The following is a 12,859-nucleotide window of genomic DNA, read 5'->3' on the forward strand; positions in this document are numbered from 1 at the left end:
TCATGGATAAAGACTAAAGAGAAAAGTCCAATTTCATCAAAATATAAAATAAAATAAAATAAGAGAAAAGTCCATAGCATTCAGATGATTATCTCTGTATTCGTCTCACGTGACAGTCACATTTCGTGTTCGTCACTGCTCGCGACGAATCAGTCAGAAAAGGTCCTATACTCGTATCAGTGAAGTCCTATGTAAAGGGTAGCTCGGTGAACACATATAGATAACATTCAGCATCAGATTAGAAAGACCTTAAAACTGAAACCTCGGAACTCTCTGAACAACAACAAAAAAAAACATCATCAATGGCAGCTGCGTAAGTGTCTAGGAATTTGAAATCACCAAGAATTCTCCATTTTCTCAACTGTGATTTTTGGTTGTTGTTCATTTGGGGTTCTCTGAATTTTGTGGTAATTAAGAATAAGATTGTTTACTAACGTCATGTGTTGTGCAGGACCGTGAACGACCATCGTCCCGCCGTCTTGGATGCCACTTCTGAGCCCCCTCCTCTCTTCGATGGAACCACAAGGTTTCATTCTTGAGTCTTCAGTTCACACACAGCCTCAGTGTATTCAATACACGATTTCAGTTATAATTTTTTGAAAACCTGAAATTGTGTCTTCAAAACAAAATTTCATAATTTATCTGAAATCGTGTTTAGATGATGCGGCAGTGTCATACAGAGCACACACTGGTATAATTAAGAACGATATTTTCTTTTCTTCTTCTTCTTTTATTTTTATTTTTATTTTGTTTTGTCCGATCGATATTCACTGTCTTTAGTCTTTACTATGTCCTTAGTTTACGATTTTATACCTTGTATGCTAAAATGAAATTGGTCTTTTTCTTTTTTTGAAGGTTGTACATCACTTATACATGCCCACATGCACAGCGTGTGTGGATCCTCAGGAACTATAAGGTTATTTTCAACCCTTTTTGTTCTCTTTGTGCTTATTTCTTAATTTGTTTCTAGACTTCAACTTAAGTTGTTCGATACTGCGCTTTTTCAGCTTCTAATTTCAATTAAAAGACAGACCCTTTAGCCCTTCTGTCCTTTTCCTCTTCTTGGGTTTTTTTTTTTTTTGGATTTAATATTTAAGTTGATGAATATTTTGAGCTTCAGGGATTACAAGACAAGATTAAATTAGTTGCAATTAACATTCAGAACAGGCCTGCCTGGTACAAAGAGAAAGTCTACCATGTAAACAAGGTGATATTCTTAAACGAAATATGTCTATCCAATGCATACTTCATTGAGCTAGCTGTTTGAATTTCTTGATTGATCATCAATTTTTTTTCATATTATCAGGTACCCTCGTTGGAACACAATGGCAAAGTCATTGGGGAGAGCCTTGATTTGCTTAAATATGTAGACAGCAACTTTGATGGGCCTACTTTTCACCTCAATGTAAGATTTGCATAATTCCAAGTGCCCTTCAGAAAAGCTCTCTTCCTCTCTTGGAATTTTACTGAAGTTATGATATGACTGTAGGATCCTGCTAAAAAAGAGCTTGCTGAAGAATTGACAACCTACAGTGATACCTTCATCAAGATACTGTTCGCATCATTCAAAGGAGACACAATCAAAGAAGCTGGTAAGACTTAAAACTTGCTGACTCTCTTTGAGTCTTGACAGCATTTTGTATTGAAGCCAGGCTCACTAAAACCTTAAACTTGCATCAGGTCCTTGTTTTGACTACCTAGAGAATGCTCTTCATAAATTTAATGATGGGCCTTTCTTACTTGGCCATGACTTCAATATGGTAAGTTGACTTCTCAACTATGATTTTAGTCTTTAGTTGGTGCTGCGTTGCCTGCCTTTTTGTATTTATTGACCTTGGTACACTCTCCTTAAACATATTAAAGATTCAAATTTTATTTTACCTATGCTCTGGAAAATTATTATATAGTTTAGATGTAAATATGGGAAATGGAAACCAGTAATATGCATGATTATTAAACAATATTTTCTACAATTCCTCCTTTGATTTATGAGTGAAACTATGTGATCTTCAGGTGGACATAGTTTACATCACGTTTGTTGAGAAATCCCAAGACTTCCTTTCAGCAGTGTGGAATTATGACATAACGGCAGGAAGACCTAAACTTGCTAGGTGGATCGAGGTAAATTGAAATACGTATGATGTTTAGTTGCGCTTGCAAGCTCTAGTAATCTAAGATTTACAAACTGTAAGATTAATTATCTTCCTTATTTAGTTAGGAACAAAGTTTAACTACAAACTTAGTTGTAGTTAATGGTTATAACTCTCCTCGATATCTTTTTATTGGATGTAAATTAGAGAAATTCACTATTAGAACATAAAAAACATGCAATCCAATTATCAGATTTTCAAATTCTATAGTCATGTTAATTTTTTTAGAGTGAATTGTAACCAAACTTTGTCCTTTAGCTAATAGCTAAATCTTTATGCAGTGAACATGCAAATGCTATATATTTTTCTTCACTTTAAATATGACTCTGAAGGAGGCATGAGTTACTATATGTATGAGAGTTCTTGGTTCTTGAATGGTAATTGTTGTTGTTAATCCTTGTGCAGGAGATAAACAAGATTGATGCTTATAAGTCAACAAAGACGGACCCCAAAGTGACCGTTGAATTTTTCACGTCCGTCTTTTTGGTACTAACCATTTACTCATTTAGTACATGGACTTATGAATTTGATTTTAAGCTTTTCCACTCTTATTTTCCGCAAGTGAATGCTTTTTACTAACCACTCTTTAATCTTATTTTCTTTCTCAGGCTAAGAATTGAACATACCAGCACAGTTCCTTTGGACTTTAATAAGTGAAATATGTGGCTGTCTGTTTTCTCTTTTTTTTTGGTTGAAGAAATAAGTGGCTTTCTGCCTTTATGTAATGTTTCTTATTTAGTATATTATTATGTCTTAACGTTTGTACTTACTAGTTGAAGATATAGACAGCATCTGGTCAGCACGTATGGATTGCTTAAATAAATAGAACTCAGTTCGATTTAGTAGTCCTAAAAAATTATTGTTTATGTTTGGGAAAAATATTTTTTTGTACCTACTATTTTATACGCATATTTACAATTGTTACATGAATGTTCACATTTTAACATTAAAAAAAGAAAAAGAAATTGTGAATGTGCGAGAATTAAAAGCCTTATGTTTAAATATATGCATTTGTGTGTGCTTACATCCTGAAAAAAAGGCTATGCAGATCCCTAGCATGCATGGTTTATTACTAATTTTATCAAATTCTTTAGCAATGGCTCAGTTGGTTAATTAACCAATTTCATGGATAATATGAACACAACAATAAACTAGCAGTCACCCACAACACACGCACGCTAACAAGCGATATATTGACGAAGACAAAACCTGTAATGGGAAAAAATCTTTAAGACCACGTTCAAAAAATCCAATCCACTATGAATATAGTTGTAATACAATACTACTTAAAAAACCTCCAATACGAGTAAGATATTCGTATTTGAGATCCTTGTTCCTGGCTTCTTGGTAATGCAAGTCAATCGCCAATTACAAATCCGATCACTTGGATATTTCAAGGCCACTTGAAGATTTGATGGTTATTTTTATGGTTTCCAGAAACAATACAATGCATTCATGAATAATCAAGGTTTTTGGATGAAATCTCCTCTCAAATGTAAGTCAATTTGGAGAGGATGGAAGTATGGTGGTGACAAGAATCTCTCTATGGTGATGGTCGGGTAGTCTAGATCTTCTTCCTTCTCTGAGATTAGAGGTTATTTTTTGTTCTTAGACAACTCTCAATTGAGGTTTGATTGGGTACATAAATAATTGGGAAAGTAAAAAACCGAAATTCCTGGGCCAACTCACTCAACCAAGTTTCAAATGAATTTCAGACGAATTGTTTTGTGTAACTAATTTTTAAATCTAACTCTCTTACTCATAATTTTTTCTGATACACTGAATATTGCTCAATTGAGATTCCTTTTGCAGCACTTTGAACTCTTTTTTCTAAACTTGAGCCTCAATGACTTGATGAAATTACTGTTGAAATACATGAAAATTTGCAATTAGAATAGGAACTTTTTAATACAGAATTTTGCCAACACTGCAAAAATCTCCACACACTCAATGTAACTTTAACTAATATTACATTCTCTAATAATTTTTATTAAGTTAATATTTGAAAATCTCACCACCGGTACTTTAAACAATATATTGCTAGTAAGTTGATCAAAAAGCTAATAGACACCAAGAACCATATACGCATAGAACCAAGCTCCGCTCCAGTCACGAGGTGTACTCGGCGGCACGCCACTCCAGAAGGTACTTGGCAGCTGAAAACAGGGATGCCATAGACACGTACAAAGAACCAAACTGGCTCAGTTTTGTATCAAAACGGAGAAACAAAGATAGATACTTAAATACTTGAAGATACGTAAATGAGATAAAGGTGCTAAATTGAAGGGTTGCAATGGAATTGGAGGTGGAATCTACTGATGCTGGGGTGAGTTAAGGTGATATTGCAATCTAGGTGTCGTCCAAAAACTAAGGTTTCTTCGTAATCTTGGGAAATAGAGGTTAGTGACGGAGGTGTGTTGACAATGAAGATGTTTTTGACGATGGCACCATTTTTTAGAGTTGTGAAAATTGGGATTTTCATTTCTTGTTCTTTCTATCAGCCATGGTGGGGTTTTGGCCTTTTCTTTTCTTTCTTGGGTGAGAGAGAAATAAATTTTTGTTCATCGGTGTTGTTCTTCTCCATAGACCTCTTAAAATTAATTTTTGGTTTTTTTTTTTTGATATTATAAAATCAATGTTTTCTTAAAATTAATAAATAAATAATAATTTTTTTTGATAAACAAATAAAAAATAAATTAGAAAAGGGCAAAATGACATCGTTTTACTATAAATAATGACAACAATTAATAGATTGTTAAATGAGGACTTAATTGATAATAAATAAAACTTAAAGGACTGAAATGACAAAATCCAAACTTAGAAAACTTAAATAAAAAGTGGTAAAACCCAAGCTTTGCATTTTGGCCTAAATATTAAGATTTTAAAAACATGAGCCGAGTTCAAGCTTCATTACCCAACTATATTACATTTTCAAGTTTTGTTTATTTTTTGATCGAACAAACTTAAGCTCCTAAATTAAGTTATTCTTCGCCTATATATAGCAAACATCAAGACTAAAATTTTTCACCCATTCACAAATTTATACTAATAATTATTAACTAAATTATAGTTAAAATATATTATTTGAGTTAATGAGATAAAATAAATTTTTTATGAACTTATAAAAATTAGAATCATTGACCTTATATTGTTTAATATTATAAATAATTGTTTCTAAAAAAATTATATATAATTTTTACTATAAAATTGAATATTTATTTTATCAATACTCTCTAAGCTAAAAAGTGTGTGTATATATATGTGTGTGGTAGAAAAAAGTATGAATAAATAGGATAAGCATAAAATTGTGTGTATTGTAGCAATAAAATAATCAAGATATAAATTTTAGTATAATTATTTATCTTAAATTTTCTAAGCATTTGCAATGTGTATCATAAATTAGTATCTAAATTGACAACTTAGTGAGTGACTAACCCTTAAATTATGAGGAAATGTACTGCATGTGTCAGAAACCATAACAATTTTATAATTAACATATAATTTAAAATTAATTTGTCAGGTAATTTAGATAATGACTTAAATATTATAAAATAATTTCATATAAAGGTGTTATTCAATAACTACAAAAGCTTTTAGTCAATAGCCTTATACAACACGGTTGGCTAAAAGAAGTTTGAGAAAGAGTTTTAGTAAAAACTAGTCGTTAACCTGTACGATGCATATAAAACTATTGACTTTGAAAAAAAAATCCAACAATAAGTAAATAGACATTTTGCTAGATAGTATTTTTTTTTTAAATGAAAAAATATTTAACTTCTATACTTTTCCATAGTTTAGAGTGTTGTCTAACATTGAATGTTATTGAGTTGCAAATGCATAGTTACCGAAACTTACAAAGTAATTTACAATTCTTAAATTAATAAAACAAAACTCCCAATAGTTACACACACACACACACTCAAAACTAATATAAACTGCAAATATATAAACAAAGACCATGATATGAGAAAGACACACCAAATTTCAAATTTGAGTAGTAATATGACTTTCTCATAGTAATAACAATATAAACAATTCAAAACATAGAACAATATCAAAATTATAATACCTAATTCCATTATCTTTTATGTTGAATCCAAACAAATAATTAATCAACCAAAAATCATAGCTTTTAATAGGAAAACAAAAAATCACATCAACCCAAATAAAAAACATTTAAGGTGAAGAATTAAGATCAAACTTCAAAATTTATAGAATCTCCAAATTCTACTTCAAAACCAAACCAAATTCAACAAATTTATATATAACATACCAAATAAAAATTTATCATTTCCTAGATTGGAAGACATACGGTAGCTTTGATTTTTCTCCAACAAATAGAGATGCTTTATCTGCCATGTACAATATATAAAAATAAAAAAAAATAAAAAAAATAGTATAAATTTCAACCCAAAAACCAAATCTACGAAAACAATGTCAATATAAATATGGAGATTAACCCAAATACTCAAAAGAAAATCAATTCTAAACATAATAAAAGAATAAGATAGAAAGAAAATCTTAGATATAAACAAATATCCACATATGTTGAATTGAAATTTTATTTATAATAACAATATAAAAAAATTCGACATAAAATTTATTAATCAAAGAAGAAAGTTGAATTAGATTGCTTGCATTTTATATATATATAAATATATATATATATATATATATATATATTATTAACATTTGAGTTTGAGTTTAAGTTGGAATTATTAGAGAGATAGAGTTTCACTCTTTGTTAAGTTTGGATTAAACAATTTTTTTTTTTAAATGATAATGATGAAATTGAGTTTAAGTTGGACTTGTTAAAGAGATAGAGTTTCACTTATTGTTAAATTTGGATTAAAAAAATTTATTTAAATAAATGATAATTTTATTTAAATATTGTTCTGACATAGAAAATTGTGAGAGTTTTAGAGGTTTTGATTTTATATATATACTAGTCGCTAACCCGTGCGATGCACGGGAAAACTATTAGAAAATAATAAAGCATGCATATATTAAAAGACAATTTAAGTTCATGTGTGCTTGCAAGGGATACATACCTAAATAGTTCTTGTGGTAGAAATAAAAGCAAAAAAAAAAAAAAATCTAAACCTAAACCTAAACGTAAGGACTAAATATATAAACAAAACTAACCTTACAAAAACTGAACTTTATAAGCTAAAATCTATACCGTGCATTGTAGATCTTGAATGCTTTATGGCTTCCAACGTCTGGAGAGAGAGAGTTTGCAGAAACCGTGACTTTATATTTTTTAACTTGAGAGAGGGGTAAGGTTGCTAGGGTTTTGTAGATCTTAAATGCTTTAGGGCTTCCTACGTCTGAAGAAAGAGAGAGTTTGCAGAAACCGTGGCTTTATATTTCTTAACTTGAGAGAGGGGTAAGGTTGCTAGGGTTTTGAGAAGTTATAATTTTTATTTATTTTTTATTTTTTATTTTTTAAATATTGTGCTGACGTGGAAAATTGTGGTGCCAGCAAAGGTTTCGGTTTTATATATATATATATAGATAAAGTGACAATTTAAATCAAAACAAACATACCCGAAAGAGATGAACAAGTCACATCTTTGAACGTTTTCATTTAAAATAATTCAAGCATTCTTGTACATCTAATATCTTACTCAATGAATATAATTAGAGAATAATATAGGATATAAGGTGCGCAACTCAATAATTATCTTTTTTTTTTTTTTTTTAATGGGAAATGCGTGAACTTTATTTGAAAAATCAGGAATAAAACATAGCATCTTGAATCACTAAAGATTCAATGAACGGTGGACAATCTTCCACCCAAGTTACAAGAGAGTCAATATCTTTTGCATATGCTGCAAGAGCATGTGCGGACTTACTGGCTTGCCTTTTCACATGCGAAATGTCAAAGGTCCTAAACTCATGCAACCTAGAAGACAACAATTCTCTTATAAGTTATTATTATGCATTAAGTCATCCTCTATTTAGTAATGTGTAAACCTTACAATTATTTGACTCACAAATTATGGAATAATAAAAACAAAATTAAGAAAAGATTGATAATATATTTTATATATATATGGCTTAGGTGTAAAATTCTATGGGTTAGGTTCAAATTATAAATCTTGTGTAACTCTAAGCAACGTTACATCACTCAATATTTTTTAATTGAATGCGAATTTTAAAAAATTAACTGTTGGATTATATTATCTTCATAGATTCTCCATACTTGCAAAATTTTAAGATGATTAAATATCAATAGTCATGTCATTAATCAATTATTTAAATTCAAGTTTTTGTAGTTAAAAATAATGAATAAAAGATAAGTTTATGGATTGAATGATAAATAAAGACTAATTGGCCTGAATATTGATATACATGTTAAAAACATATAAAACATGTAATCCAACGGTCAAATTTTAAAAATATGAAATCAATAACAAGTTATTAGATGATGTAACATTACTTAGAGTTACACCAGGTGTAACTTGAACCCAACCTTGTACACACACACACAAGTTTTGGAAAATTGTTCATTTTCTAGAGAGTATTTACTAGAAAACTATCTCATTTTCTGGAGTTTGGTAACAACCTTAAAAATGGACTTAAGAACGTTTTATGGTGTTTGATATCCACAATTTTTCTAACATTTCTTATAATATGTGTACTGTGTAAACCCACCTAATGTAATCAATATAAATAAATAATAATAAAAAAATCAAGAATGAATTTGGTTTTCAAACTAAAATTTTGACAACGGTTACAATTAATATTAGCTGTCAAATTTTCATGATCTCAAATACTCATCTTGTTCATGTACAGGAAGAGTAACGTACATAATATATATATATATATATATATATATATAAACCATACTTCTCATAATTCAAAATAATCATTATACCCATAAGTTCCATTTTAAATAGTTCAAAATACCACATAGGCCAGATAGTTTTAATGGCAAACTAATCCAATACAAATAGTTTGATAAATACAAAAAAAATTTATAAAGCTGTTGATAGATCTGTAAGGAGGGAAAAAAAAAAAAAAAAAAAAAACCTTATTAAAGAACGGGGTTATAGAGAGGAGAAGAAATAGGGAGAAAAAAGAGAGGAGAGACAGATAGAGAGAGAAATCTGTGAGAAGAGAAGAGGTCAAAAGGGGTGATAGTGAGAGTGTGAGAAGAGAGAAAAAAACAAAGGGAAAAGAAGAAGTGAGAGAGTTTATGTGCCGCATGAGAGAGAGATTGTTTTCCAACTTTTTTTTTTTGGAAAATAACCTATAGAAAATAAGTCTTATTTTTATAGCAGTTTTCTGTTGATTAAAAATAATTTATTGTGAGAAAGGCTAAATGAGCGAGAGAAAATATTGTTTCTTGAATTAGAAGAATATAATAATTATAAGGGTCATGTGCCGTATGAGAGAGAGATTGTTTTCCTTTTTTTTTTTTTTTTGGAAAAACAACTTATAAAAAATAATCCTTATTTTTATAAGAGTTTTCTGTTAACTAAAGACAGTTTTTCGTTAACATTTTTTTTTTTTTTTACCAAACATTGAAAAATATAAAAAACTATCTTTATAAAAGTTTTGGGTAATTTTTTTTTTTTCCCTTTTCAAAGTTTAAAATATTTGGTATGCTCCCATAACGTTTTAAAGTTTAAGGTTCGTTTTGATTGGCAATCATTCTGTTGATGCCTGTGTTGATGTTCATGGGTGAACAGATTCCTAGTTGTTCTTCCCCAAAAATTTCTTTTTCACAGTCAATGAATGTGTTACAATTAGGTTTGCTATTTGTTTGTTATTTTTTCATGCCAAAAACTTTTTAATCGTCCTAGAAAATTCAAACAATATTTTTTTTTAGAAACAAAACATACATACAAAACTCAAACATTCTTTCTTAATAAATAATAAAATAAAATAAAATAAATCCCTTTATAGATCTTGCCTTGCAAACAGCAGTGGCCACACAATAATCAAGATCAATGATTATCTTAGAGGTAGCCACGATGGATTTTGGCAACACCGATGGTCGAAGTTTCAACAAGTCCAAATGAAGGTACCCACAACAGAGCAGCGATCAAAGCCCTTGTAAGACCGATTTCTCCTGATCACAAATATTATTCGGATCATGAAGAAGTTGCTCTCAATCGCAAGTGCGTCTTTGAGTTCATCAGCTTCATCACCAGCAAGTAATGTGATCGATCAGTAATATGAGAGAGAGAGAGAGGCAATGGAATGAAAAAAAAAAGAGAGGGAAGAACAATTAGTTCATCCCACAAAATGTTGAATGGAAGGAAAATGTAAAAGTTACTTTTCATTATTTCATTTTATTATATTTTAAAGATTTATTTTAATTGTTTTGAAGTCTTTTTAAGTTTATTTAATTACATTGTCTACTTGACATGATTAGGCTAATACTGGCCAGTCACATATCAATTTCGTCACTGCTCACGACTTCAGAGTCAGAAATTTTCTATATAATGAGTAAACATTACAGTGAGCATCAGATTAGAAACAATAGAAGCAGAATCTCGGAACTCTTCTAACAACAACAAAAACAAACATCAATGGCTGCTGCGTAAGTGTCTCAGAATTCGAAGCTCACCACACAAAAAAAAAATTCCATTTCTCAACTCTCTGAATTTTGTGGTAAGAAGAAGATTGTTTACTTATGTTGTTATGTGGGTTGTACAGGACCGTGAACGAGCATCTTCCCACACCTTTGGATGCCACTTCTGAACCACCTCCTCTCTTTGATGGAACTACAAGGTTCACTCTTCTCTCTCCCTTTTTGTTTGTTTATTTTTGGGCCTATTCTGTTTTTGTTTTTGTCCTATTCACTGTCTTTACTATATGTCGTTGTTTAGGATGTTTTATACCTTATATACTAAAATGAACTTGGACCTTCTTTTTTTTTTCAAAGGTTGTACATCAATTATGCATGCCCATTTGCACAGCGTGTGTGGATCACCAGGAACTACAAGGTTATTTTCATGACTTTTCTTAATTCGTTTCTAGACTTCATCTTAAGTTGCTCGATACTAAAACTTTATATTAGTAGCTTCTAATTTCGATAACAAGACAGACCCTTCAGTCCTTCTGGGATCATTTGTCCTTTTCCTTTTGTTGGGATTGTTTTGGACTTGATATTTATGTTGATGAATATTTTGAGCTGCAGGGATTACATGACAAGATTAAATTAGTTCCAATTAACCTTCAAAACAGACCCGCTTGGTACAAAGAGAAAGTCCACCATGAAAACAAGGTGATCTTTTTAAGACAAAATATGCCTATCTACTGCATATATAATTGATTGAGCTGTTTCATTTTCATGATTGACCAACAATATCTTGAAATTAACAGGTACCCGCATTGGAACACAATGGCAAAATCATTGGGGAGAGCCTTGATTTGATTAAATATGTAGACAGCAACTTTGAAGGGCCTTCTCTTCTCCCCGATGTAAGATTTGCATAATACATTGTGCCCTTCTTAAGAGCTCTATCGGAATTTGACTAAAGTCATGATGTGACTGTAGGATCCTGCAAAAAAAGAGTTTGCTGAAGAATTAATAGCCTACACTGATACCTTCAACAAGACAGTGTACACATCATTCAAAGGAGACACAGTTAAAGAAGCTGGTAAGATTTAAAACTTGCTGCCTCTTGACACCATTTTGTATAGAAGCTGGGCTTACTAAAACCTTAAATTTGCATCAGGTCCTGCTTTTGACCATCTGGAGAATGTTCTTCACAAATTTGATGATGGGCCTTTCTTGCTTGGTCAATTCAGTTTTGTAAGTTGACTTCTCAACTATGTCATTTTTATCTTTCGTTAGTGCTGTGTTGCGTGTCTTTTGTTTATTTATTGACCTTTTTGCATTCTCGTTAAACATAGTAAAGATTCAGAATTTATTTGCCCTATACCAAAGACAAAGATTATTTAGCTATATATATGGGAAATGGAAAGCAGTAATAATATTGATTATTGAGTGAAATTTTGTGATCTTCAGGTGGACATAGCTTACATCCCGTTTGTTGAAAGATTCCAAGTCTTCTTTTCAGCCGTGTGGAATTATGATATCACCACAGGAAGGCCTAAACTTACTAGGTGGATCGAGGTAACTTAAAACACATGATGTTTAGTGACAATTGCGAGTTCTAATGGTCTTAGATATGCAAATTATAAGAATAATTATCTCCCCCATTTGGTTAATAACTAATTTTTTAATTCAACATTATATCTTTTTGGTGGGGCATATATATATATATATATATATATATATATTACATTCTCTTCACTTTAAACATGGCTGAAAGGAGGTTTGAGTCCCGAGTGTACCAGAATTCTTGTTTGAAGGTAATTATTCATGTCAACCCTTGTGCAGGAGTTAAACAAGATTGATGCTTATAAGCCAACAAAGGTGGATGCCAAAGTGGTTATTGAATCATATAAGGCCCGCTTTCAGGTATTAACCATTTAGTACATGGAAATGGAATTATGAATTTTTATTTCGTTAAATACTCTTTTAAGTATTTTCCTCAAGGTGCCCTTTTTGCTAATCACTCTTTTATCTAATTTTCTTCCTTAGGCTCAGCAGTGAACATTTCACAGTTCCTTTGGACAAGTGGTGGTCTGCTTTTATGTAATATTTCTTGGTATATCAAAGATGTCAGACATGGGCAGCGAGTGGTCAGCATGTATGAATTGCATAAATAAATAGAACTATG

At 30.8% G+C, this 12,859-nt stretch overlaps 2 protein-coding genes across 3 annotated transcripts; both read left to right on the forward strand.

Annotated features, from left to right (window-relative positions):
• The first annotated feature begins 220 nt into the window (after window positions 1-220).
• On the forward strand, window positions 221-3,020 carry LOC115988523 (glutathione S-transferase L3-like). The gene is made up of 10 exons (XM_031112092.1): window positions 221-313; window positions 452-526; window positions 856-916; window positions 1,121-1,207; window positions 1,307-1,405; window positions 1,490-1,592; window positions 1,681-1,760; window positions 2,014-2,121; window positions 2,556-2,636; window positions 2,759-3,020. The coding sequence occupies exons 1-10, from the start codon at window positions 303-305 to the stop codon at window positions 2,768-2,770; spliced, it is 717 nt and encodes a 238-aa protein (XP_030967952.1). The 5' UTR covers window positions 221-302; the 3' UTR covers window positions 2,771-3,020.
• LOC115988524 (glutathione S-transferase L3-like) lies at window positions 228-12,859 on the forward strand. 2 transcript variants are annotated; one of them, XM_031112094.1, is made up of 10 exons: window positions 228-313; window positions 10,824-10,898; window positions 11,053-11,113; window positions 11,308-11,394; window positions 11,493-11,591; window positions 11,668-11,770; window positions 11,849-11,925; window positions 12,142-12,249; window positions 12,517-12,597; window positions 12,721-12,859. In XM_031112094.1, the coding sequence occupies exons 1-10, from the start codon at window positions 303-305 to the stop codon at window positions 12,730-12,732; spliced, it is 714 nt and encodes a 237-aa protein (XP_030967954.1). In that variant the 5' UTR covers window positions 228-302; the 3' UTR covers window positions 12,733-12,859. The 2 variants fall into 2 exon arrangements, with proteins under 2 accessions (XP_030967954.1, XP_030967953.1); XM_031112093.1 differs by lacking the exon at window positions 228-313 and adding an exon at window positions 10,647-10,707.

Source organism: Quercus lobata, chromosome 5, assembly GCF_001633185.2.
Source record: "Quercus lobata isolate SW786 chromosome 5, ValleyOak3.0 Primary Assembly, whole genome shotgun sequence".
Taxonomy (NCBI): Eukaryota; Viridiplantae; Streptophyta; class Magnoliopsida; order Fagales; family Fagaceae; genus Quercus; species Quercus lobata.